At 45.7% G+C, this 27,977-nt stretch overlaps 1 protein-coding gene across 1 annotated transcript; it reads left to right on the top strand.

Annotated features, from left to right (window-relative positions):
* The first annotated feature begins 1,249 nt into the window (after positions 1–1,249).
* Positions 1,250–27,977, top strand: KPNA7 (karyopherin subunit alpha 7). The gene is made up of 11 exons (XM_045813402.2): positions 1,250–1,484; positions 6,211–6,297; positions 7,276–7,404; positions 11,040–11,122; positions 12,330–12,598; positions 14,148–14,230; positions 16,410–16,673; positions 18,157–18,390; positions 20,090–20,272; positions 23,423–23,569; positions 25,742–27,977. Exons 2-11 carry the CDS (start codon positions 6,232–6,234, stop codon positions 25,853–25,855), a joined length of 1,572 nt encoding a protein of 523 aa, XP_045669358.1. The 5' UTR covers positions 1,250–1,484; positions 6,211–6,231; the 3' UTR covers positions 25,856–27,977.

Raw genomic sequence — 27,977 nt, 5'->3', positions numbered from 1 at the left:
TCAGAATTTCTGGCTCATGATGGTAAAAAGCACCAGACTTGTAGTTGGTTTTATTATTGGTTTCAAGTCCCCCACAGACAGTGCAACCCCTCACTGCCTGGACCGGGGGGACGGCTCCCACTGCCCCCTCCCCTGTAAACCGGGTCACCTTTGCTCTGACCCCTGACACTGCCGTCCCTCTGACAATCCTTTCTTTTAGGATTTTACTCATTTATTTGACAGAGAGAGCGAGAGAGCACAAGCAGGGGGAGAGTGAGAGGGAGAAGCAGGCTCCCTGATGAGCAGGGAGCCCGATGCTGGACTGGATCCCAGGACCCCGAGATCATAACTTAAGCCAAAGGCAGATGCTTAACCAACTGAGCCACCCAGGCACCCCCCCGCCCCCCGCAATCCTGAATGACCTCTGTTCCCAGGAGAACCATGGCCACTTTTTTTGCTTCAGTGCATTTTCCTATGTTGTTCTTCAGCCTGGAGCATTTTTCTCACAGTTTTTCACCTGCTAATTCTTGCTTTTCCTGAGGACTTGGTTCTGGTATCACCTCCTCCCGGAAGCCCTCCTTCACCTCCCTTGCCTTGTGTTGTACCAATTGTGGTCCTGCTCCTACTCTGCTGGGAAGGCCCATCTCTGCTTCTGATGGGAGAGCAGGGACCAGGTCATCTTATTCACTGTTGCATGTCAGGGCCTGGCACACAGTGAGAACTCGATAAATATATATATTTTTAAAGATTTTATTTTAAAATAATCTCTACACCTAACGTGGAGCTCAAACCTGCAAGCCTGAGATCAAGAGTCACATGCTCCGCAGACTGAGCCAGCCAGGTGCCCCAAAATTTCTAGAAGCATATGCCCTTTAACATTTTTTTTAAAAACTAGGCTCCATGCCCAATGTAGGGCTTGAACTCACAACCCTGAGATCAAGAGTTGGATACTCTGCCGCCTGAGCCACCCAGGCACCCCGGTTGAATAACATGTGAAATTTTGTTCCAGTTTCCAATTTGATATGAAGCCAACCCATTCTCACCAGCGCCCAGTCTCCCTGCCTGCCTTGGGAATAAACATTTGCTAACTGTTCCATGGCAGCATTAAGCCTAATACTCCAGTTTTAGGAGGCCAACCTAGCCAGATCCCAGAAGCCTTAAACACCCAGCAAAAGCCCTTCCCAGAGGGAGGCTGCAGCTGCAGAGGCTAAAGGTCCGTGGCAGCTCTTAGGCTCCTGTCTGTGTCTCATCCGGACCAGAGAAGCACCTGGAGATCAGGGACTCCCTCTGGACCCACTCAATCAGCCTCGGGACTGAGGCCCAGGCAGCCGGCTGCCCAGAGCTGCCCAGGTGCTTCCAATGAGCACCAGAGCTAAGATCCATTGACTTCGGTCAGAGATCAACCCTGCGGGGAAGGGCCAAATGCCCCCAAACACCTGCCACTTTCTGAGGGCATTTAAGGCCGCCCAGGAGGCTGGAGGCTGTGGCTCTCTTCCAGGGGAGTGGTGAGTGAGTGGGTGCCGGGGGCTCCCGATGTGGCCGTGGCCTCCAGGATTCCTCTGCCTGGGTATTGACGAGACACCTAGCTCTTGCTTGGGGGTTGGGTGAGGCTGCTTCGGTGTTGCTCCCCCGCAAAAGCCAGCGGCCTGCTCAGAAGGACGGCTCCCAGAAAGCCTAGGCTGGGTCTGTCCTTGTTGAACTCAGTCTTGGTTTAACGAAATTGTGCGAAGTGGCACTTGGGTTGTTTTCTGGGTGGGTGAGGAGGATGTGGCAGTTGCCGGGTGTCCGTTGACTCTGCAGAGCCCAGATGGGGGCTGGTAGGATACAGGGAGCCTGACCATATGGCAGCCTATATATCTGTGTGTCTGCTCCTTTACCTGTGTTCCCTCTCCCCGAAATATCCCCCGGGACATGTTCACCTGTGGGAACTATCCCCGGCTGGTTCTACCCCCTCCCAGAACATTCCCAGGATCGCTGGGAAGAAGCCCTGGGTTCCTTTGTTCTTTCTTGCTGTGACCTCTGCCTCCCCTCTGGGCCAGTGTGAGCCTTGGAGGGGCACCTGACTGTGTGTCTCCCTGCATCAAATTTTGGGTCTGGACACGTCTTGTCCATGTTGGTAAAGCCCTGTGAATGCCAAGGTGGGTTCCCCGCCCCCATGGCTGCTGCTTCATCCTTGTAGTCCTGCCCCAGCTGTGCCTGCTTGCTGACCCGTGCACGCTGGGCTGAGGTCAGTGGGTCTCCCTGGGGAATGACCCTCAGTCCAACCCCATGTGCAGTTTTAGCTTAAATCCCACTGAGTTTGAAGAAGTGGCTGTTAGTGAGATAGATCTGAACATTCTGACATCAAAAGATGTCCATAGGTGGGGTGCCTGGCTGGTCAGTGGGTAGAGCATGTGACTCTTGATCTTGGGGTCGTGAGTTTGAGCCCCACATTGGGCGTAGAGATTACTTAAACAAATCTTAAAAAAAAAAAAATCCACAGTACAGGCAAGTGGAGAAATGTGTGGCCGAACTGTGTCTATGAAACTCCCCTTCTATAATTAGCCCCTCAGCGCGGGTGTGAGTTTTTTAAAGGCTAACTAGGAGGAGGGTAGGTTATGGGAGTTAATGCTCAATACGTTTCTGAGGTATTACATTGTCTATACCACGAGTGTGTGTTAATGTAAAGTCAGAGAAATGCTCCTTTCTAGAAGCCAACTCTCGGATGATCTCGATCTTAATTTAAAACAGTTCTCAGTTCTTGAAAGATGCTAACAGTCAAAGCTTGGCTAGTTCTAGAAAAGTATTTTAAAAATGGCCTGTAACGCTCCAACCAGAAAGAGTGACTCAGTGCCATGAACAAGACTTAGGAGTCCCTAGTTTCCCTTCACTCAAAAAGAAAGAAAGGTCCAGAGCTGCTTGGGAACCTGGAAGACCATGAGCATGGCCACGTCCCTTGGCGGGGCCTCTGCCACCTGACTCTCCCAGGGTGGGAGTCTCCTAGTGTGCGGAGAGCAGCAGAACTGGACTGAGCCTGGGTGTGTATGCAAATAAAGCCCCTAAGTTGGTGCTGTTTGCCTAAATAAGCAACTTGGCCTCCTCCGGATCTCAGACTCCAGGCACTGCCGACTACGTGCTCTGACTTTGAGCTCGTGCCTCACGCAAAGCCTCCAACTTGGCTCTTTCGTGCCACTGGTGAAGGGTGGCAGGGTAGTAGCTCTCCCGGATGCCACAAATAGCCATGTGAGGGGAAGGAAGCACACTCTGAGCCGTGACTAGAGAAACCTGTGAAAGCCAGAAGAATTCGTTTTGTAGACTGTCCCCAAATCAGAGGTTTGGCTAAATCTGTGACTTTCAAACTGTTCCTTCAAGATGCCCCCCAGGGGGGAGGTGGGTAGAGGAGGAGGACCCTGTTCCCTCTGAAGTTGAGCTTTTTCTGCTTGTGCCACACTGGCCTTCGCCTTGATATTTGAAGGAAGGTGGCGCTCATCTGAACCCCTGGACCTTCTTCCGAGGTTCCTTAATGGCCATACGTTCTGGGCTGTGGCAGGAGGAGGAATGGTTCTCGTGGAAGAGTCCTGGAACCAGGCACTGCCTTGGAGCTCCCCAGAAACAAGAACATATCAGCCCCTTTTACCAAACTGGCCTCGTACTGAGGGTCTCGTGGACCGAGCTGGTGGGGCCGCGAGCAGTGAGACAGCAATGAAGTGGCAACGCATTAGCAGAGTATCTCAGAAGTGGCGTCCCTTGCCGGAGACATGTGCTTTCCTATTTCCAACATCTCCAGGTGTTGAGTGCCACCCATGGGGAGTGACTTGTTTTCCTCATCAGAACTCCTTACAGACTGTTGGCCATAAAGCTTGGTGATCCAAAGCGTGGATGCAGGAGCCCGATCCAGGCTCAAGTCCTGGAGCTGATGGCTGACAGCCGTGGGCTCTGTGGGTTTCTGTGGGAAGTGACCTCTGAGATGGTTTCCCCATCCATAAAATGGGGCCATCTCTACCTTACTATTAAAAAAAAAAGATTTTATTTATTTTGGAAAGCGTGCACATGAGAGAGCGTGTGCAAGTGGGGGGAGGGTCAGAGGGGGAGTCGAGAGAATCCTAAGCGGACTCCCCACTGAGCTTGGAGCCCAACGTGGGGCTTGATGTCATGACCCCAAGATCAAGACCTTAGCCGAAATCAAGAGTCAGATGCTTAACTGACTGAGCCTCCCAGGTGCCCCATCTCTACCTTACTATTAATGTTGTGTCATTGAATCCCAAGTGTCTGACTTTCCTGGCATGTGATAAGTATGTTTTGCCTATTGCTCCCTGAACCAGGCCCTTAATACTATTCTACTCCAGACTTAGAAAATGCCATGTGCCTTACCTCTTGGAGATATAGGGTGTAGCTCCTCGCTCCAACCTAAATCTCAGTTTCCAGCTGATAACCCTCTTGACCCTGGTTATTATAGCAGCTAGAAAACTCTTTTGAGATGGTGTTTTAAAGGATGTCCGGGGGGCAGCTGGCTGGCTTGGTCAGTAGAGCATGTGATTCTTGATCTCAGGGTTGTGAGGTCAAGCCCAATGTTGGGTGTGGAGCCTACTTAAAAGTAAAAAACAAAACAAAAAACTTAAAAGGGGTGTTCTGATTTACCTTTTGGTCCTAGAAAGCAACTCTTCTTCCTTATGGAGCAGAATTCGAAGTTACTTAAAGGCAGATGAAAGTACAGGACATGGTTACTCTCTAGCCTGAGATGCTTGTACCTCTGATCTGAAGCTCAGCCCACCGGCTCTATCGGGCTGTGGGCGGCTGGTGGCACTTTATTTAGGGACTTGTGCCCGGCCTGGTAGCTGCTCTTACCACCAGAGCCTTGGACACTATTATTCTTTTGTTCTGACTCAAATTCCCTTTTTCCTGGCCCCTTGCTGGTTCTTCATTCTTTTGGGCCCTAGTAAGGAATGTCACGAAGACTGAGTTCTTGTTCTGTTCTCACAGAGTTCATCTCTCTTCTTAAGACCTCAGTCTTGGCACTCTACTTCTGGAATTTTCCTAGTTGTCTACACTGTCCTGTCCAAATTGATGTGTCTAAATTAGTCTTCCCTCTTGAAATTATTCCCAGCTGTTGTACATTCAAGAATAGAGTCAATAGACTCTGGTCTTCTTTATCTAGTTTTCTCTTCTCTGTAATGTAGTTTGGCTCATCCCGTGTACTTGGAAACAGATGGATACTTATTGCACCCTTGTAAGAAATGTCATTCCCTGCTGCCTTGTAGAAAGTTAAAATGTGGCCTGATTTGAATAACCTCCTCTAATTAGGGACCAGCTCCCTTTATAACCTATCACCCACCACCCTCATCCAACAAATACTTGAGTACCTACTTACTATATGTCGCACGTCATGAAAGGGCTGAGGAATCCTACCTAAGACACACGTGACCCCATTGTCATTGGGGGGAGGGGGCGGAAGATGAACAAACAAGGAAATTTTGGGTGGTGGTAAAAGCTATGGAGAATATAAAACTGACTGGAAAGATGCTCAGGTTCTTAGATGGAAATTCAAAGTGTTGCTGCAGGTGAAGCAGGCTGGGGCCAGCTCACACAGGGTTGGTATCAGAGAGAGTCTGAGTTTTCTTCTGAACTCAGCAGGCAGCCACTAGAGAGTTTGGAAGCAGGGGAAATTATCTTTAAGAGATCACATGGCCTTTGTGTGGCAAACAGATTGGAATACACCAATGGTAGAACTGGGGAGAACAGGAAGAAGGCTGTTGCCATAGAGTAGCTGGAAGATGATGGTGGCCTGGTCTGGGGTGGAAGCCATCAACCAGAGAATTAGAAGGAGCAGGTCATGCTTGAGACCATCGTGACCCAAAGGTTGGTGAACTGGGTGTGGGAGAAGACGGCCATCTTCCTGTCCTGGTTGGGCATCACCATCCTGTGCATACGCTCTGTGCAGAACTCCTTGGACACAGCCACACAAGAGGGTTCTGTGCTTTCCTTCCGGCCTACCCTAGCCCTCAAAAGCCCAGTTCAAGCTGAACTGCCTCCAAGAGGGTATCCCTCACTCCTGCAGCCCAGGGCTGGTCTTCTCTGGCTCCCATGGTGCTCATTGCCTGTTGAGCCAATGTGGTGATGCTTATGGAAGCTGACTTCCCGAGTCTGCTCTCCCATCCACTGTGAGCCCCGCCAGGGCTTAGAGCAAGGACGGCTGTGGCATAGGAACCCACACCCTGGGCACTGACAATCCCCTGGCAACTGTTTTACCTGCAGGTGGTACTGTTTCCAGTCAATATGCCGACTTTAGATGCTCCAGAAGAGAGGATGAGAAAATTTAAGTACCGAGGCAAAGATGCGTCTGTGAGTACCCAGCCACTGCTTCACTCTATGCAGGAGCAGTGCAGTGAAAATCTCAGGGTTGAAATGCATCAAAAATGGAGTGGAGCAGGGGCGCCTGTGTGGTGCAGTCGGTTTAGCGTCCAACTCTTGATTTCAGCTCAGGTCGTGATCTCAGGGTGGTGAGAGTGAGCCCTGGTGGCTCTGCACTGGTGGTGGAGCCTGTCTCTCCCTCTCCTTCTGCTGTTCCCCTGCTCACGCGCATGCATGCTCACGCACATGCATGTTCACGCATGCGTGCTCTCCTTCTCCAAAAAAAAAAAAAAAAAGGTGGAGTGGAGGATCAGGACATTGGGGGTGACCAAGCAGATATAGCAAAATAGAACTCTAATCTAAAGAATAGGTCATTTCCCCCAGGATTCTCGATGCTAATAAAGTATGAGTTTCTTTTGATTCAAGAAAAAAGGGTATATTTTGTTTTGTTTTTAATTTTAATCTCCCTCAGTCTGGCATCCAAGTAAAACTCCTAGGACAGGATCAAGTCTTGAACGACCTGTAGACTGATCCCTAATGGTCAGGGTCATGTGGGGCATGTCTTCATAGACTTCATAGTCCCCAGCACCGCCTGGATCTCCCACAGTTGGGAGGCCCAGGCCTGTTCTTCAGGGACTAATCAGCACTGAGGAAGATGGGCTCAGACTTGGGCAATGGGATGCTTTGCTCTGATGGCTCTATAGCTGAGAGAGTCCTGGCCTGCCAGGACTGTAGATAGGCTTCCTTCACTTTGGGAAGAAGGTTGACTATTTCTGTGGATGTGGTATAGTAGGAGAAAGCAGAAGACATAAACCATGCTGAGACTATTTACTGTGTGATCTTAACTTTTCCAGCCTGTTGCATCTGCAGAAGTGGAATCTGACACTTTGAAGCATGTTCTAAAAGCTAAATGTGGTGAAAACCTGACTTCCCTGCTCTAAGGGCTCCAATTCTTTCTTTTCCTCCTAGATGAGGCGGCAACAGCGGATGGCAGTCAGCCTGGAGCTCCGGAAGGCCAAGAAAGATGAGCAGGCCTTAAAGAGAAGAAATATCACCAATTTCTCCCCTGACCCAGCTTCTGGACAACTTACCAAAGGGGTACATGGGGAATGTGGCATTCAGGACAGTTGTGTGTGAAATACGTCCTTAGCAAGGTTTTCTGGCTTGAAAATGTTTAAGAGATTCAGAACCTGCCAGCTCTAATTGGGGGTCTTTGAGGAGAGGGGTGGAGAGATCATGGTTAGAGCGGAGCTGGTGGTTTCAGAAAGCTAAAGGCCGTTAGGTTTGTGCCTGTGAGTTTGGGATCTATGTTCTGAGTGGGGTGGGGTGCACAAAGTACTGCTTCTAATGGAAATTCACTGGCCACCACTTAGTCAGAAATAGGAAATGAGGGGTTACGAAGATTCTCGCTCAGTTAGAAGCATCTGGTCACTCAACATATGAAGTCTTGCCTAGGACCCGAATGCTGTCCTCTATCTTCTCTTCCCCATCCATACCAACCTTGCTCAGTGTAAGCTCTGGGTTGACTTGCAGGCCAACACTGTTTTTGCAAATCCTTTCTGGAATGCCCTGATGGGGGAGTTTCTCTTCTTAGACTCCAATAGCCTCGCATCTGCATGTGTTTTATGATCTGCTGTCGTCTATATCCCACCTTAGCTAACATCCGCATGCATCATCGCACCCTGCTGGGATGGGGCAGACAGGAGTTCAATCTGGACAAGTGGATCCAATGATGCAGTAGTGGTCATCAAAAAAAATGGCCGAAAGCGTTCTCTAAGATGCCATGCATGGCTTTTTTCATTCAGTATAATGTTTTCAAGTTTCATCCATGTTGGAGCATGCGTTGGTACTTCATTCCTTTTATAGCTGATTAATACTTCGTCGTGTGGATATACCACGTTTTGTTTATCCATTCATTAGTCGGTGGACGCTTGTGTTTCCACTTTCTGACTATTATGAATAATGCTGTTTTGTGCCCAAGTATTTGTGTGGACATGTTTTCAATTCTCTTGAGTATACCTAGGAGTAGAAGTGCTGGGTCCTATGATCATCCTGTCTAACTCTTTAAAGAACTGTTTGTGGTAAACTGAATATTTGCCCAAATATCTCCATCTTCCAATCCCCAGAGCTTGTAAATGTTACCTTGTATGACAAAGGGGACTTGGTAAGTGTGATTAAGTTAAGAATCTTGAGATGCAGAGATTGTTCTGGATTAGCCTGATGGGCCCAGTGTAATCACATCGGTCCTTATAATAAGGATGAAGGACAAGTTAGAGCAGATGATAGGACCACAGAAGCAGAGATTAGCATGTTGTGCTTTGAAGATGGAGGGAGGGGGTCACAAGCCAAGGAACACAGGTGGCCCCACTAGAAGCTGAACAAGGGAAGGAGATAGATTCTTCCCTGAGCCTCCAGCAGGAGCCAGCCCTGCCTTTAGTCCAGTGAAGCTGATCATAAATTTCTGAACTCCAGAACTATAAGAGAATGTGTCGTTTGAAGCCACTCAATCTGTGGTGATTTTTATAGCAACAATAGGAAACAAATAGGTAGCCAAACTATTTTTCAAAGGAGCTGTATCATTGTACATTCTGACATTCTTATCAACACTTGTCCATTTTTGGGTTGTAGCCACCTAGTGGGTACAAAAGACCATATTGTTACAATGTTGATAGGTTTTCTTAACGACGGATGATCATTTTTGATGCACTTATTGGCTATTTATAGATCTTTTAGAGAAATGTCTATTCAAACCCTTTGCTCATTTTTAAACTTGAGTGATTTGTCCTTCTATTGTTCAGTTGTAAGAGTTCTTTATACTGTCTCTTCTGGAGACTAGCCCTTACCAGATACATGATTTGCAAAATTTCCTCTTATTCTGTGGATTGTCTTTTTACTTTCTTACTAGAATCCTTGAGGCACAGAAGTTTTAAATTTTGAAACTTCTCAATTCGTCTACTTTTTTCTTTGGTTACTTGTGCTTTCGATATCCTATTTAAGAAGGCAAGGTCGCAAATATTTATGTCTAAGTTTCCTTCTAAGAGTTTTATGGTTTTAGCTCTTGCATTCAGACCTTTGATCCACTTTGAGTAAATTTCTGTAAGTGGTGTTAAGTAGGGGCCCAACTTCATTGTCCTGCATGTGGATACCTTGTTGTCCCAGCATCATAAGGCCATCCTTTCTGCCACTGAGTGGTATTAAAACCCTTGTCTAACATCAATTGACCATAAATGTGAGAGTTTATTTGTGGACCTTGGATTCTCTTCCATTGATCAATATGTTTATCCTATGTCAGCACAACACAGACTTGATTGCTGTAGCTTTGTTGTAGGTTTTGAAATTGGGAAGTGTCTTCCAACTTAGTTCTTCTTTTTTAAGATTATTTTGGCTATTTGGGATCTCTTGAATTTCCATATGAATTTTACAACCAACTTGCCAATTTCTTCTATAAAGACAGCTCAGATTTTAATGGAGATTACACTGTATCTAATAAGATCAATTTATAAGGGTATTGCCGTCTTGACAACTTTAAGTCTTCTAATTCATGATCATGGGTATTTTTAAATTTGTTAGATCCTCTCTAACTTTTTTCATAGTTTCAGCATATAAGTTATGTACTTCTTTTGTTAAATTTGTTACCAAGTATTTTATTCTTTTTGATGTCATTGAAAATAAAATTATTTTCTTAATTTCAATTTTGGATTGTTCATTGCTAGTATATAGAAATTCAAGTGACTTTTTTATGTTAATCCTGAAGCCTATAGCTGAACCTCTATTTTCATGTGTGGGGGGAATTCCTTAGGATCTTCCATATACAAGTTCTTGAATTCTGCAAATAGCAATAATTTTATCTTTTTTCCAATCTGGATGACTTTTTTTTTTCTTACCTAATTGATCTGTCTAGAGTTTCCAATATGATGTTGAAGAAAAGCAACAAGAATGGACATCCTTGTCTTGTTCCTGATCTTAGGGGGAAAACTTTCCATCTTTTACTGTTAAGTATGGTGCTAGCTGTGTGGAGTTTTATTCGATGGCTTTATCAGGTTGAGGAAGTTGCCCTTTATTTCGAGCTTGCTGAATGTTTATTATCATGGAAGTTTGCCTGAATTTTGTCAAATGCTTATCCTGCATTTACTGAGATGATAGTGTGCTTTTCCCCCTATATCCTATTAATATGACCTACTACACTGGTGTTCATATGCTGAACTGCCCTTGCCTTCCTGAATTAAATCCCAGTTGGTCACGATGTATAATCCTGTTCATATGTTGATGCATTTTGTTTCCTAGAATTCTTCTTCCTGAGATTAGCTGTTTTTCTTGAATAATCTCTTGTTGGCTCAAGTAAAAAATTGCTCCAAGCCTTCCGTCAATTTCTAGAGTTCGGAAGGTTGATCTACTTGTGTTGGTTTTCTTGTTTTTACAGAGGAGAGAATTTTTGGAGGTCCTTACTCTGCCATTTTTACTGGTCATCACTAACATGTTCTTACTGCAGAGGATGAAAAGGTGCTGGGGATCCAAGTGATGATAGGAATTACCCCTTTCTCAGAGCACGGAGAGTGTCGCACAGATCCATGAGACCTATAAGACCACCAAGTGTTCTCCCCTAATGTAGACAATGTGCAGATTGGGACATACTGTTCAAGCCAGCCTGTTCTAACCAGATAGATGGCTGGACTAGATGACCTTTGTGGTTCCTGTGGGCAGAGACTCTGACCTGAATGTGTGTCTCCTTGCAGGTCAGCCTCAGCCTGCAAGAAATAATCAATGGTGTGAATGCCTCAGATCCAGACCTATGTTTCCAGGCCACCCAGGCAGCCAGGTACTCACAAACAGACTTCTTTTTTTTTTCTAATGTTTTTTTGTTATATTATGTTAGTCACCATACAGTACATCCCTGGTTTCTGATGTAAAGTTCGATGATTCATTAGTTGCGTATAACACCCAGTGCACCATGCAATACGTACCCTCCTTACTACCCATCACCAGTCTATCCCATTCCCCCACCGCCCTCCCCTCTGAAGCCCTCAGTTTGTTTCTCAGAGTCCATAGTCTCTCATGCTTCATTCCCCCTTCTGATTACCCCCCTCTCTTTATCCCTTTCTTCCCCTATCCATCTTCCTAGTTCTTATGTTCCATAGATGAGAGAAATCATATGATTATTGTCTTTCTCTGCTTGACTTATTTCACTCAGCATTATCTCCTCCAGTGCCGTACATGTTGTAGCAAATGTTGAGAACTCGTTCTTTCTGATAGCTGAGTAATATTCCATTGTATATATGGACCACAACTTCTTAATCCAGTCATCTGTTGAAGGGCATCTCGGCTCCTTCCACGATTTGGCTATTGTGGACAATGCTGCTATGAACATTGGGGTGCATATGGCCCTTCTCTTCACTACATCTGTATCTTTGGGGTAAATACCCAGTAGTGCAATGGCTGGGTCATAGGGTAGCTCAATTTTTAACTTTTTAAGGGACCTCCACACTGTTTTCCAGAGTGGCTGTACCAACTTGCATTCCCACCAACAATGTAGGAGGGATCCCCTTTCTCCACATCCTCTCCAGCAATTGTTGTTTCTTGCCTTGTCTATTTTTGCCATTCTAACAGACTTCTCGGGTTTATAGGTTCCTAGCTAGAAACGAGCTCCGGTGGCCTTTTTGGTTTTGTGGCAGTGGCAAAATGCCCACACAATTTAAGAAGAGGCGAGTCCATTCAAAAGCGAGACTAAATCGTTCCTCTACACCGCCCTTGAGAACAACTTAAGCTATGCAAGTGTTGTCAGAGATGAATTGCTTAATTTAAATTGGCCTCTATAGGAGTCTCAGCTCCTAGATAATACCTAAAGGGAAGAATGTTGCTTTGTCATTGCAAAGTGCCATAGGCTGGACTTCAGGATACAACGTATCTCTGGCCCAGATGTTAGTCTCATTTGATACAAGGAACGCCAAGAACATTTATACAGGAAGGTCTTAATTTCAGCCTCACATGGCTTGTTTATTTATTTTTCTTTCGTCTTTCACTACAAGGAAAATGCTGTCCCAGGAAAGGAACCCTCCTCTAAAACTGATCGTTGAAGCAGGGCTCATTCCCAGGCTGGTGGAGTTCCTGAAGCTGTCGCCCCACCCCTGCTTGCAGTTCGAGGCAGCCTGGGCTCTGACCAACATTGCTTCTGGGCCTTCCGAGCAGACTCAGGCGGTTGTGGAAGGTGGGGCCATCCAACCTTTGGTTGAGCTCCTGTCTTCCCCCCACATGACTGTGTGTGAACAGGCAGTGTGGGCCCTTGGTAATATAGCAGGTGAGACTCTCCCCTCCGGGGGGTAGGAAACCAGTGGGCCAGGCGTCTGGCATGCTATGGGAGTTCTTTGGGTAGCTTAAGATTCAATATTCTCAGTATGAATATCTAGAAATTCTGGGAAGAGTATGCCAGGTTCTTCCCAAATCCAGAGTCAAGTTCAGAGGCCAGAAATGAAAGTGGCGACCAGATGATGCCATGTGTACTGAAGCTACAGGCTTCCTGGTGACATCTGTCAATACCGGGGTCCACGGCCTCGGGCCTTAATGGCTTCAGGAACAGAGGACAAGTCTTTGACCTGTGCAGTATTTAGGACCAACTCATGCATACCCAGGACCCTGAAAGAATTCTACCTTCAGTGAAAGTTGCCAAGGGAACATACCAGAAAAGACCCCCCTATAAGGGCAGTCCTAAAATGGCCTTGTGAATTTGGGGCTTGATGCTGTATTCCCTGCACGGTCCAGGAAAGCATAAAATGAGGAGTTGGTGCTGCCAGGTTGGAAGCCCCAGGATTCCTGGCTGAGTATAAGTATAATGCTCTTGGGGGGATATGAACTCAATTGGGCCCCTCAGGATTTTGACAAATTAAGATCAGCCAAATATTAGCAGTTTCAAGTTCAGAGAATCAACAACCCGCCATGACTGAGTCAGCAGAAACAAACAGTATGATTAGACCTCCAAGGACTTCAGATATTGGGATTAGCAAACACAGAATATGAAATAAGTCTGCTTGTTAAATGCTTGCAGAAAGGAAGCCCCTATTACAGAGACTTTGTCCCTCATTTTGCTTGGTTCAGTAAGGCACAGGCAAAATTGTTTGTGGTATAAAAGGTAACCTAGGCCTTGCCCTTGTGGTTGAAGAATTATAAATGGAGACTTCTAAGGTCTCAAATCGATATTCTCACCTGAGAAGCAGACAGCTAGCATCGACCCATCTCCCAGATCAGGTTCTGAGTTGAATTTGGAAGTTCCCACCCCATGCCAGAGTCTTCTGGGAAGACAATTTGGCCTGTAATCGCCTTCATCTTCCTGAGAACTGTGTTGCGAAGTGCCACCAGCATTTAGAGTCTCGAGGGCACTTCCTGGGCCCATTGGCTGGCTCCTTTATGTGTCCATAGACTGTTTATATGGTTGCTGCTGTGTGATGTCTGCTTTTCACGTCTGGCCTATCTACCCAACTGACAGGATGGAGACCCAGGATCTAGTTTGTGGCTGTACTATGTACTTATCCAACCCAGGAATGTGTTTTTGACTTCTCACCCTTTGCACAGGGTTTTAAAAAATTAGTCACTTAGCCCAGCATTCTCTTTGCTTCCTGTTCAAATGTCACAGTCTTTTTTTTTTTTTTAAGATTTTATGTATTTGAGAGCGAGAGAGTGAGAGAGCATGAGCAGGGCGAAGGGCAGAGGGAGAAGCAGACTCCCTGTTGAGCTGGGAGCCCAATGTGGGGCTCTATCGCGGGACTCCAGGATCATGACCTGACCTAAAGGCAGACACTTAGCTGACTGAGCCACCAGGTGCCCCCGAATATCACATTTTTATGTCTTTGTAGGTGATGGCCCAGAATACAGAGACCTCGTTATCTCAAGCAATGCCATTCCACATCTACTGGCCCTCGTTTCATCAACCATACCAGTAAGTGTCTTTGAAGTAGAAAAACTAGCTAGGTAACACGTTTCTGAAATTGGGGGAGTACTTTCAAGTCAGTGCTAGGTCATACGGTTGCCGCCTTGCCCCTTAGGACAGCAATTATAAGCAAGGCCTAGGACTGAATATCACATCGGGCAGAGATGGATCCAAATTTGTCCCCAAGGGCCAATAGTGCTCATTTTTCTTCAGCACTATTTTCTAAGCTTACAATCCTATAAAAGTAGATGACTAAGCTCTCCATTCAAGCAGCACAGAGAGAGTTAATGGGTCACCAGTTCTGTTCTAGGTACTGGGTCTAGGTTCGAAGCTTAGAGTCCAAGCTGATTGATGTGGCAACAATAGGGGACCCCCTTGGATAAATGCTGGTTCTAGATCTGCCTCAAACAAAAATGAAGGGAAGGTAGTTTCTAAAAGTCCAGGGAATACCCATCCCTCAAGGTGGCAGATAACCTGACATGGGGGAACCAGTAAGAGGCTGGTATGACCAGGGAATTTGCAAGGAGAGAGCAGAGCAAGATGACAAGTAGGGTGAAGGATTTAGACACACACCTGCTGGCAGAGGGAAGCAGGAAGTGAAGTGATCTGATCTTTTAGGAAGACCCTCCTGGCTGCTTATAAAGTGAGAGCAGAGAGAGCTGGATGCTGCCATGCTGGGCATGGGGGATGGGAAGGAGCAAGAATGCCCTCGGGTTCCAGGTCAGGTTGTTTGGATGACTGTCCGCCCAGAGCAATGGAAAGACGGAGAGAAGAAGGAATCCGAGCATTAGTTGTATCTGTTAAGTTAAAGCGAGTGAGAGGCACCATCGCAGTAACGTCAGGTGGATGGATAATGCAGGTCCAGATGCTTGTGTGTGCGTCCGTCATCCAGCTGGGCAAGCTCGGCTAGAGCAGGGGCCAGCTGCTTGCTTTTGTTTTTTTGTTTTTTTTTTTAAAGATTTTATTTATTTATTCAACAGAGATAGAGACAGCCAGCGAGAGAGGGAACACAAGCAGGGGGAGTGGGAGAGGAAGAAGCAGGCTCATAGCGGAGGAGCCTGATGTGGGGCTCGATCCCGTAACACCGGGATCACGCCCTGAGCCGAAGGCAGACGCTTAACCACTGTGCCACCCAGGCGCCCCAGCTGCTTGCTTTTGTAAATAAAGTTTTATTGGAGCACAGCCATCGCCATTTATTTATACCCTTGCTGTCCGTGGCTTTTGTAATGTTACAAGGGCACAGAGGACTAGTTGCAACAGAGACCCTATGGCCCATAAAGCTGGAAGTGTTTCCTCTCTGGCCTTCTGCAGAAGAAGTTTGCCAACCCCTGACCTAGAGCAGCAGAGCCTGGGACCAAGTCTCGAGGGCTCTGACAATCAGGAGTCAGGCAGAGTCTGCCCAAAAGACTGAGAAGAAACAGCCCATTTGGCAAGAGAAATGCAGGTTTGGTGTCATAGGTGTCAAGAAGAGCTTTTTCAAGAGGGTACTAAAGACAGCTGAGAGGGACAGTAACTTTAGGACTAAAAAAGCAGCTGTTGGATTTGGTGGCTTGGAAGAAGCCGATTTGATCACTCAATGCAAAGAAGTAGGGGCAGAAATCAGACCAGAAGGGATAGCAGAACAAATGGGGAGCTGCAAGGTAGACAGTGAGTAGAGATGCATCCTTGAGGCCGGACTCTGGAAAAATAAAAGCAGGATGATGGCTAAAGAGGTGGAGGGTCCCGGAGTGTGGGAGGGATCTGGGGAGAGAGGTGACTGTGCGGATAGAATCTTCAGAGGCAAAAATAGGATCCAGATGCAGGGTAGGAGGACTGACCCTCCAACAAAGATCAGGAACGTGGTGACCCCATGTTGTTATGTTGACTGGCCGATGGGCAGAACAAGTAACTCCTGCTTGACCTTTGCTTTGTCAATGAATAATGAAATAAGTCATCAGCTGAGTCAAGGTGGCGGGGAGGGACATTTCTGAGGCATACAAGGAAACCTCCACCTCACATTTGAATATGAAACCTAAAGCTCATTCTCAGTCTCCCTAGCATGCATCACTATCGAGAACAGATTCTGCGGAAGCTCCGATGCGTGGCTTCATGCTGGTCGATAATATTGATCAGGGATGGCAAGGACACACAAGCCATTGGCATTTTTCCTCCTTTGCACCTGATGCTGGAAGCAGTCTCCTCGTTACAGATCACGTTTCTGCGGAACATCACGTGGACCTTGTCCAACCTGTGCCGAAACAAGAACCCTTACCCTTCCGCGAAGGCTGTGAAGCAGATGTTGCCCGTCCTGTCCCACCTCCTGCAGCACCAAGACGGCGAGGTCCTCTCGGACACCTGCTGGGCCCTGTCCTACCTCACTGACGGCTCCAACGAGCGCATCGGCCAAGTGGTCAACATGGGGGTCCTGCCCAGGCTGGTCCAGCTCATGAGCAGCTCAGAGCTCAATATCTTGGTAAACATCCCTGGTCCCACGTATCTCTGTCCGGGCCTTCAGATGAGAATGCGGGAGTCATACGCTCTTGAACAAGGCCTCTCCCAGCCCCCGTCTTCCACAATCGGGTCCCCTACTTTGTCTAGAACAAAGCTCGTTATCTGCTTTTCTCTGGTCTCTGCTACTCTCTAGCCAAAGGCTTGAATCTATTTTGATCCAAAGTCCTAGTGGATGTTCAATAACTTACTTCGTCTTAATCTGGTAACCAGAAAATCTAGACAAGCACCAAATTAAAAGAATCCCTCCACCCCGTAAACTATTCTTTTGTGGCCTTTCCTTCTAGGGGTCTGTGCACGTGGATGTTAACAAGTTGGCTAATATAGTGCGTGTGTGTGCGTGTATGCGTGTGTGCACGTGTGTGTGTTAACATAAAGCTCATTGTAACATTTGAATTTCTTACTCAGGTATAAAAAAAAATTCCCTCTTATCCTCTCCCCAGTTTGTTATTAGACTACTTCGGTATAGGTGAAAGTGAAAAGAAAAAAACCCAACATCAAATACTTTGCTATGATATGAAACCTGTCCCTTGCATAATAGCCTTCTTGAAGATGTGCCTTGAGACGTGGGTGGCCCTTTTGATTTCTGAGGCTGACGTTGTATGTTTATGCAGCCTTAGCGATCGTCTATGCCTAGGTTAGCATGGTCTTCCTCAGACATCAAAGGTAGTTTGGGGATGGTATTGGGGAGAGGGAGGGTACGGAGAGAGTATCTGTAAGAAGCTGCTTGTCCTGGGGGGTCTAGGGCCCACTCGGAGCCATCCTGCCAAAGCTGTGATTGGCCTCTAGCACTGCTTCACCTCTCGCTTGAGTAGCAGCAAAGAAGGCTCAGAAAACTCAAGAACTGTTGACAGTCTGCGCGGGCGGCAGCCACTCCGGTGCAGAGACACCAAAATAAATGCACAGTCAGCCCTCAGAGGGTGATTGTCTTGAGCCCGGTTGCAGACCCATCCTGGGCGCCTTCAGAGTTGAGAGGGAGTTTGTGAATACATCAAAAAAAAAAAAAAAAAAAGAAAAGAAAAGAAAAGAAAATGCCATTGGGATCTCATTAGATCCAATGAAATATACAACAGAAACTTGACACTGGTGCTAAATACAAATTCGGTAGGAGTTACTGCATTATAAACCCTGTAATCAATTTAGCGATTTTCCCAGTGTAAGGATACGAAAAGGGCAGTGTTCTTTCTTAGTAAAGGCACCCCTTGACCTCTGCCTCACATGAGCTGGAACTGTTGAGAGGCTAGCAAGTACCTTTAAACTATGCAAATGGCCATGGGATGTGCTGACTTAATAGGGATCATGGATTTAATCATTAGTCACAGGTTTCTCGAGCACCATCAACATAGCATGACAAATATTTTGGAATGCACAGAGCTTGGTGCGATTGTCCCTTTCCTGTTACTGTACCTTTGCAATGCTTGGTTACACTTGTAGCCTTGTTCTTCCAGACCCCCTCCCTCCGCACCGTGGGGAACATTGTCACGGGAACGGATCACCAGACCCAGGTGGCCATCGATGCGGGCATGCTGAATGTGCTGCCCCAGCTCCTGACGCACCCCAAGTCCTCCATCCAGAAGGAGGCGGCTTGGGCCTTGAGCAACGTGGCTGCGGGGCCCTGCCAGCACATCCAGCGGCTGATTGCTTGCGGCTTGCTGCCTCCCTTGGTGGCTTTGCTAAAAAATGTAAGTGGTGCACTCCGTGTCCATGACAAAAGGCTCTTTTCCAATTGGCCCCGTGTTGAGCTCCTTCAGGAATTCAGATCCCGGCTAAGAAGCAAATTAATTGAGATCACAACAGAGCTATGAAACCTTAGTTTCCTAACTCGCCCTGGAAAAAGGAAGAGGCATCCCATTTGGGACAGCCCATTGAAGATTTGGAGACTAAACAGGCATTGTCCAACGAAAAGATGATCCCTGCAGCTCAAATATTCAGAAAAAATCTTGAGCTGGTAAATATTGGCTTATCTTTAGTGTTGAAAGAATGTGCAATCCACTCTACTTGCCAAGGGAGGGGGGGAGGTTTTGTTTTAGGAGGAAGAACATATCAGGTTATGGTGATACTATATACACAGAAGGAAGTGGCCTTTTCAGTGTAAAAATCACATTGATTAGAGTGGTAATATACACTGAAAATCCGGATATAAAAGTAGAAATACAATAAAGCTTCCTTCTTCCTCCTGATTCCCACTTCCCTTCCCTGGGACAACTACTATCTGTCAGCATTTCTTTTTGTCACTTGGAATGGATGAGCTCTGTTTAAATCATCTGCATGTGACACAAGCCTAGAGTAAGACACAGTCTTACTCGGGGGCGGGGAGGCAAGTGGAGTAGGATGGGAGAGAGAAGCTGCTGGTGGTGTGCCTGCCCTCAGGCTGGACGGTGGGTTCCCAGGTGCGCCCCCCAAACCAAGGGTTCAACCCAATCCTTCAGATACTTCCTATCCTGTGTGCCTCTGTGAGTCCGTACATATTCTAATCAGAACATCCAGTCATGAGTCAGGGAGAAATCTTATTTCAAACTGCCTTTTGAACTACACCTGGCTCGGAGCCGTATGTTGTGTTGTTTTTTTTTTTTTTTAAGATTTTATTTATTTATTCAACAGAGATAGAGACAGCCAGCGAGAGAGGGAACACAAGCAGGGGGAGTGGGAGAGGAAGAAGCAGGCTCATAGCAGAGGAGCCTGATGTGGGGCTCGATCCCAGAACGCCGGGATCACGCCCTGAGCCGAAGGCAGACGCTTAACCGCTGTGCCACCCAGGCGCCCCCGGAGCCATATGTTGTTTCGGTTATTGATATGTTTTTGTTTTTGTTTTTTTAAGCTGAAGTCACAGGTTTTTCCCCAGCCATAAAATGGGAATAACTCCTTCTGCCCGGGGATAGAAGGATCTATGATTAATTACTCACATATCTCTGGGCAATGTCTTTTTTATAAATGCAAGGGATACATTGAGTGACGTTTCAGTGGCCTTCCTCTGTCACCTCCGGGCCGGCTCAGTGTCTGAGATCACTTCTGTGTGGTGGGCTTTGTAGCTATGGAGCTTTTGTCCACAGTTTTCCTGCAACAGAAAGACCAGAAATGTTGACTGAGGTCACTAGAACCTAAAATTCCAAGCATAATGCCTGTTTTTTCCCCATAACCTGACCTAAGGAAATGAGTCTACTTCAGCTTAGATAAGGCCCCATGGCAGTCTGCCTGCCTGCTTCTGGGCTTCTCGAAGATGCTGTCTGCTCATGAGCTAGAGGCCGGTTGCCGAGGTGTTCTATGTAAATTGCACGTACAGTCTTGGCTGTCATTGGCCTACCTAGGTATTGAACTAAGTTAGCATTGATGTATTTAAGTTCCCCAGGATCTAGAAAGAATGTAAATGTTCTCTTTCCGCAGGGAGAATTTAAAGTCCAGAAAGAGGCTGTTTGGACTGTGGCTAACTTCGCAACTGGAGGCACCATAGACCAGTTGATCCAGCTTGTCCACTCTGGAGTCCTGGAGCCACTGGTGAATCTGCTTACTATCCAAGACACCAAAATCGTTATCATCATCCTTGACGTTCTCTCTTTTATCCTCCAGGTGAGCTGTTCTAAGCAGGTTGGTTTTTAAATAGCAGTTTCCAAATTTAAGGCACTTAATTTGGTTCTTAAAGAGAGATTAAGAGAATCACATGTGGATCCTCTTACCACTCCTTCACCCCTCCTCCTGGCCACATATCCTATGGGTAACAAAAATAAGAGGACTTTCAAAGAAGGTCCATCTTCATTCTTCAAATGAGTGACTGTACGCCCAGCATTGTTTCAGATACTCAGGATACAACAGAACATAAGCTCTGATTGAGCTTATGTATTAATGGTGAGAGAAACAGACACAACAGTTGAGAGTTTATCTGCCAAGCCATCACTGATGGCTCAGAGTGGGGAAAGAATGGCAATCCCTTGTATGCAGTCATTAGAAGAAACTTGTCTCAGGAAGAACATTTACGCAGAGCCCTGAGAGGAGTGAGTCTTGTGGATATCTGGGGAAGAGCACTCAAGGATGAGTGGGAGTGAATGGATAGAAGGTGGTAGTCAGGCTCAGAGTATCCAGATCACATAAGGTGTGGGAGAACTTCAGCTTACTCTGAGTGAGATGGAGAAACCAATCAAAGCTTCAAAGCAGGGTAAAGCAGTCCGTGAACCACATGGCTGGCTCTCTTGGAAGGCTAAAACATAGGATACACTCAAAAGCACAGCAAGAAGTTAACAGGAATAGATCTTGAAACTGACTACGAAGACTTGATTAGAGATCTAGAAAAGTCTTATTTCTGAAAGAAAGCCAATGTCCATAAACCATTTGTGTCAGTTCTATATTGGTGCATAATTGATTACTCCCTGCTGGTCTACAACAAATATTTATTATGTCACCTAGTTTCTGGGGTTAGGAATCTGGGGGCAGCTTAGCTGGATGGTTCTGGCTCAGGGTCTCATGAGGTTCAAGGTGTCACCTGGGGCTGCAGTCTCATCTGAAGGCTTGATGGAGGCTGGAGGATCAGCTTTCAAGATGGCTCACTCACATGCCTGGAAAGTTATTCTCACTACATGGACCTCTTCATAGGACCATTTGTGTGTCTTCACATCATGGCAACTGTCTTCTTCTGGAACAAGTGATCTAGGAAAGCAAGGTGGAAGCCCCGATGGCTTTTATGACCTAGCCTTGGAAGTCATTTCAACAACATCCAATTGCTTATACAGATCAACTCCACTTAACACAGGAGGAAACTATATAAGGGTGTTTGATACCAGGAGGTAGGGATTATCTGAGGCCATCTTGAAGGCTGGCTATATTCATCTGGTTAAGGTCCTTTTATATGCGACCAAGCTGTTTGAAAAATTTCAAAGTAACACCAGGGGACTCCTTTTAAAAGCTCACTTTAAGCATCCTTTTCATGTAACTGTCTTGGCAAGAACTGACCCGAGTCAAGAACAGATCTGAAACAGCACCCAATTAGACACTAAGGCTGAGCAAATCACATAGATGAAGAATAGAGACTTGGCCACCTGTAGACAAAGTTGGACATAACGTCATAACACATTTGTGAAAGCACACTTGTGGGCTGTAGAAATTTAACGTCATCTGTTTCATTTGAACTAAACATTTGGGATTTTTTTCCTTGGGAGAGTCTGTGAAAACCACATCTGATAGACTAGAGAGAGGCACTGGAATAGCAGGTTAGGAGGACGAGGTAGGAGAGAGCCTCAAATGGACAGCGGAGTGTAGTTGAAGTTCTTTGAAGTGATTTGGGGGCCATTTGCTGTGGTGTCAACATCCAGAATCCTTCGCCAGAGCTCTGACTGCCCTTGGTCATCCCACATGCCCCAGCTTTCTGAAGCTGACCTAGCACATTGGTCCTGCCTCAGTTTCTTTGCTCAAAGCCAAAATATCAAAACAAAACAAAAACAACCCCCCCCAAAAAAAACCCCTCACTTTGGACATGCGGGATAGGACTAGAGTGCGTCAGGGTTTAGACACACAGTGCAAACTCTTATCAGGTAGACAGCGGAGCCCAAATCATGTTTAATTTGAACCACAGGAGGTGCCAAAATCCAGAGTTGGACCCTTAACTGACCGAGCCAGTTAATCTTTAGAAAAGTGAAATAGAGAGCAGAGCCCTTCAGGAGTGGACACCACAGCCTTTTCTTTATTTTTCTTCACTTCCTCCAAATAGGCTGTTTAGCTGAATTACTCCCTCTTCACCTAATATGCAACACGTATTCCTTCAAATCTTTGTCCTTGCCCCTCGTTGTGGGAATGCTGTGATTATCCTATGGTTGACCCTGGCAGAGCACCACTCATCAAGAACATGGTTACTTTCCAGGCCTTTTATGTGCATCTTCTATAACTGAAACCCCCGATCATTTACTATATTCTGCTTTCTGTACCGCAGCAATTATTCACCCGTCCTGCCCCAAGAACGTGAGTTATGAAAAGGCCTTTTCCAAAGCACATCTTGATCCCCAGTTTTGTAGGCCTCACCCACGGAATATGTACAAATGTTCGAGTGAAGGAATAGCCCTATGTGATGAGTCCAACGATCCACATTGGATTAAATCCACTCATATTACTTGTTTCCAGGGACTTGGTTATTTGCCGTGGTGTTACTAAGGGTCCCTTTAGCTTGACCTCTCAAGGCTTTCCAGCAAGGGTAGGCCCAGAACACCTGCATTTAAATAGCATTACTTGAACATTCTTTCAAACCGTATTTTAAACAATTTCTATTAATTAGAAGGGAGATACGTATGAAATAGTAGTAGCAATGTATTTATGGAGGGCAGCATACTTCGCAAAAATTATATTTTGTGCAATTAATATAAACTTAAATATATATATTATAAATATCTGAAAGGGGAGCAAGATCCTGAATTTTTTTTAAAGAGAGGGAGACAGAGAAGAGGCGGTGAGAAGGAGAGGGAGAAAGAGAGTCTTGAGCAGGCTCCACGCCCAGCATGGAGCCCAGCACAGGGCTTGATCTCACAACCCTGACATCATGAGCAGAGCTAAAATCCAGAGTTGAACGCTTCGCTGACTGAGCCACCCAGCTGTCCCTGATCCTGCTGTCTTAATTAGGGAAAAGTAAAACTGTGGCTGCCATTCTGGAACCCAGGAACCTTTGGTCTGACTCCCCAGTGGTGAAGCCCCACCTCCAAAGGGCTTTGGCCCAGAGTCTCGCTTTTTCTTGTATGCCCACAGGCGGCAGAAAAGCTATCAGAGAAGGAAAACCTGTGTCTTCTGATCGAAGAAATGGGTGGCATTGATAAAATTGAGGCTTTGCAACTTCATGAGAACCCTCAGGTCGCCCTGACGGCTTTGAACATTATTGAGAAACATTTTTCTGAGGTAAGTGACTTCAGAGTGGAAAGGAGTGCCCACGTGTCCTGGCATGCCACCTTACCAGGTGATCACTGGGCAGGTGCCTGTGCTGCTCCCGTGGAATGGGTGACCGGACAGGTGAGCTGCTCTCACGACTTAGCTCTGGGTTTCTCCCCCATCCATGTTGAATGGGCTGCCTTTGAGTGGCGGCTTCCTGGCTCCTGGAAACCATCCTAGTCCCATAAAAGCTTGTCCTGTTGCCTCTGATTTAGAATTTTGTTTTTGTTTTTGTTTTTTTCTTCCCCTGCTTACTTCTTTTGATGGGGACAGACGGATGGACGGATGGAGGAAGGGAGGGGATATGATGCTGAAGTGATTTTTTTTTTTAACTGAGAAACGAAAACAACTAAGGCAGGCCTAGCTTTTGAAAGACACTTTGCTACTTAACACATTTCGTCTCTTCCCAGAAGATGGGGTTTGGGTTAAACTGTACACAGGGCTTCTGACTTCTCTGCGGGAGCAGGGAATAATGATCAGACAGCAGTAGACACTCCTTTAAGCCATTTTTTATTGTAACGTGCAACACAGCAGTTTACCCTTTTCACCATTTTTGAGTGTACAGTTCAGGGTCCTTGAGTACCTTCACATTGCTCTGTAGCCATCACCAGCATCCTCTCTAGAACTTTCCCATCTTTGCAAAATGAAGCTCTGTCCCCATTAAACATTAACTCCCTGTCCTTGCTCCCCTCTCGCCCACCCCCTGGCAACCACCATTTAACTTCTCATCTCTGTGAATTTGGCTACTCTAAGTAGAATCCTGCAGTATTTGTTCTTTTGTGACGAGTTCGTTTTACTCAGCATAGTGCTCCCAAGGTTCATCCATGTTGCAGCAGGTGCTGCAGAATTTCCTTTATGTTTTAGGTTGGGTAGTATTCCATTGTGTGGATAGATGACATTTTGTTTATCCATTCATCATAGATATTCACTTGGGCTGTTCTTTTGACTATTGTGAATAATGTTGCTATGAAAATGGGAGTCCAAATATCTGTTCAAATTCCTGCTTTCAGTTCTTTTGGGTGTATATACAGAAGTGGATTTGTTGGGTCATATGGTCATTCTATTTTTAATTTTTGAGGAACCACTATACTGTGTTCCATAGTGAATGCACCATTTTGCGTTCTCACCAGCAATGCATGAGGGTTCCCATTTTTCAACACCCTTGCCAATACTTGTCTGGGTTTTTTTTTTTTTTTCTGTTTTTTGTTTGGTTTTTGATCATAGCCATCCTAATGGGTGTGAAGTGGTGTCTCATTGTGGTTTTGAGTTGCATTTTCATTAGACATTTTTCATACGAAGAAGGTGAACTCAAAGTTCTTAAGAGGCTAGGAGGCTGGGGGTTTATAGAGTGAGTGACAGTCTGTTAGGCATCAAACTTGAATCAGCAAAATCCAGAGCCATACAATAAATATGACCAGGTTGGTGATGTGTTGCTAACTGAAGATAGCCAATCCTGGTTTGGGACCAAGAGGCTGCTCTCAGAGCAGAGAGGACCCAGAACACCAATCCGCATGTTCTGGATTAAGGCTCCTATGAACACCTTGTAAGGTGGTTCAGATCTCTAGGACTCATCCAGGGCTCCAGGCCAAAGATTTCCGATTTGGAAGTAACAGCTACATACGCTATGTCCTTACTCACCATGAGGGCACTGTTCTGTGTATCAAAACTGCACTTAAAAATAAGCCAGACACGAGAACACAAATACTGTGTGCTTTCACTTACGTCAGGGACCTAGAAGAGTCAAACTCAGAGATAGGCATACAGTAGAATGATAGGGGCCAGGAGCCAGGGGAGAGAAGGAAATAGGGAGTTAGTGTTTAATGGGTACAGAGTTACAGTTTGAAATGACAACGTTCTGCAGATGGATGGTTCTGCAGATAGCTGGACAGCAATGTGAACATACTTAATGCCACTGAGCAAACGGTTAAAGATGGCAAATTTTATGATAGGTCGGTTTTACCACACACATAAACTGCATTTAAGATCCAGCCTGAGAAATATTTCAGTGCTCCTCTCCTCTGAGGGAGACTCGAGGCCAATTTAGAGCAAATTGCTAATCCACAGAAGATGTTAAGGAGTCAACTGTGTAGCAATAATATGCTGAGAGGCTGCAGGTATAATAGCGTCTCTTCTTCCCTAAAGGGAGAAGAAAGTGGCACAATATTACCAGCCCTGGACCAAGATCATGAATTCTTAAACCGCGTAACAAAAAAATACCAAGGCCCCACGGTTCCTAAACCAAGGAGCAAACCCTAATGGGTAACTTCTTTAAGAACCTTCTATGTCTTGGCATGGCCCAGGTGTAAAGGTTTTTAACCAAATGTTAATAAAATTTTTGACACATTCACCTCCATCTATCAAAAATGCCGTTAAACTGCTTATGTCTTAAAGTCATGTGGAATTCATCTCCTAAGAATGTGTGGTTTAGTGGTTACCTTTAAGAATCTCAAAGGAAGGCCCTGAAAACTGGATAGAATGGTCTAGAGCTATCTAGACAAATTTCGACTTGCAGACTTGGTTTACCCAGCAATTCTTATATTGCTTTCCCCTTTCCTTTTCATTGTCATGGAATGTCTGTTAATACAGAACATTCTTCAGGGAAAGCTATGTGGACGGTGGTCGAAAGGAGAGTGAGAGTAGGATGGGAAGGACCTAGGAACACGATACTAGGCAGTGTTGTGATGGATGCGGAATATGCTTTAAGGAGGATTGGACTTGATTTGTATTATTTAAGTGTAGAGATGGGTCAGGTTCTATCGTGGCTCTGAAGCATCACCCCAAAATGTCATGCCCAAAGCAGGTCTTCACTGGTCCTTGACAAGTGAGGAGGAAAGCTGTGTGGGAGTCCATCTAAAATACTGCTGGGAGACCATTTGTGTTCTCACAAACATCTTGTTGAGTGGTGAGAACAAATCTATGATTTAGTGGAGATAAGATCTTCCAGAAAGTATCCTCGTCAACGTTTGGGGTGACTATGCTTGCTGCTGAGAGCTGTGTTGGTGGGAGGGGATCCTCCATGTTTTGCTCTCCCACATGGAAATGAAGAGGACCCAGGAGACTCCTTTTCAACTACCTCTTTCATTCATCAGCTTAAGACATCCTAGCTTGGTACATCTCTGACCAAGCAGAATCCCACTCTACAAGGACTTTGAATCTTAGACCCAGGGATTGAGCACAGAAGAAACAAATAGTTGGCAAGCGTTCATTTACTCCAGCGGCAGGACCTTACGCTCAATGGAGTGGACATTCTCAATGGTTACCTGCCTTCTGCTTCTCCAAGGCTTCCCTTTGGTCCCGTCTGCTCTCCCATACTCCTTATTTTTTTTTAAATATTCTATTTATCCATTTACTTATTAGAGAGTGAGAGAGAGTGAGAGAGGGCACAGCAGGAGGAGCAGGGGGAGAGGGACAAACAGACTCTGCTGAGTGCAGAGCCTGATGTAGGGCTCAATCCACAACCCTGAGATCACAATGTGAGCGAAAATCTAGAGCTGGTCACTCAACTGACTGAGCCACCCTGGTGCCACTGTTCTCCCATGCTCTTACAACAGATTCTCTTTTTGTTTAAGTAGCCAGAATTAGTTTCTGTTGCTTGCAACTAAAGAATCTTAACTGCTACACATGGGGTGAAAAACTAAACTGTAACTAGTTATTTAAATCCAAAAGATCTATTAAATCCCATTCTGTCAAGATAGACACTGTATAAAGTTTGAACTTTAAGTTAAAAACACAAGTAATATATGTAACAAATTGTATATACTGCTATATGGTATATATAATAGTTATTATGTTATATATGAATGTTTTTTCAAATTAAAAACAAAACTAAGAATGGAAAAAAATAATCCCAGCATGCCAACACAACTATTCTGGATTGATTATTTTTAAGTAATCTCAGTGCCCAATGTGGAGTTTGAACTCATGACCCCAAGATCAAGAGTTGCATGCCCTACAGACTGAGCCAGCCAGCTGTCCCATCAACACAACTGTTTTTATGTTTGTGTTTTCCCTTCCAGTTTGAGTCCACATAGGCCTTTTTTTTTTTTAATCTGATTGAGATCTGATTCTTTTTCAACATTCTAAAATGCCACCTTTTCCCCGCTAGCAGAAGACTGAAGTTGAGGGGAAGGCAGAAGGTGAGGTGATTTACAAAAGTACCTTGAGAAAAAAAGTTTTTAATGAAAAAGGTTCGAAACCCTGTTGAGGTTAGTCATTGTCCAAATGGTCTGACCTTGTTGGCTCAAAATACTATTAGCCTTTTTTCTCCCCTCCCAGTCAACTATTTTTACTAAAATTGCATAACAAAGGAGCATTTGTAGTTTAGGGATACTGATACCAACTTGTCTAGCAAGTTTTTTTTTTTTTTTAAAGGAGCTAT

The sequence above is a fragment of the Ursus americanus genome, chromosome 2, assembly GCF_024610735.1.
Source record: "Ursus americanus isolate L20-20 chromosome 2, mUrsAme1.1.p, whole genome shotgun sequence".
Classification (NCBI taxonomy): Eukaryota; Metazoa; Chordata; class Mammalia; order Carnivora; family Ursidae; genus Ursus; species Ursus americanus.
This window is presented reverse-complemented; position numbering and strand designations above follow the sequence as displayed.

Excerpts from the sequence above, each read along its gene's own strand:
- KPNA7 (XM_045813402.2), top strand. The coding sequence starts at position 6,232 with ATGCCGACTTTAGATGCTCCAGAAGAGAGGATGAGAAAATTTAAGTAC. Across the intron at positions 11,123-12,329 it reads CAGGCCACCCAGGCAGCCAG|GAAAATGCTGTCCCAGGAAA; the intron begins GTACTCACAAAC and ends TTTCACTACAAG. Across the intron at positions 23,570-25,741 it reads TTGAGAAACATTTTTCTGAG|GGAGAAGAAAGTGGCACAAT; the intron begins GTAAGTGACTTC and ends TCTTCCCTAAAG.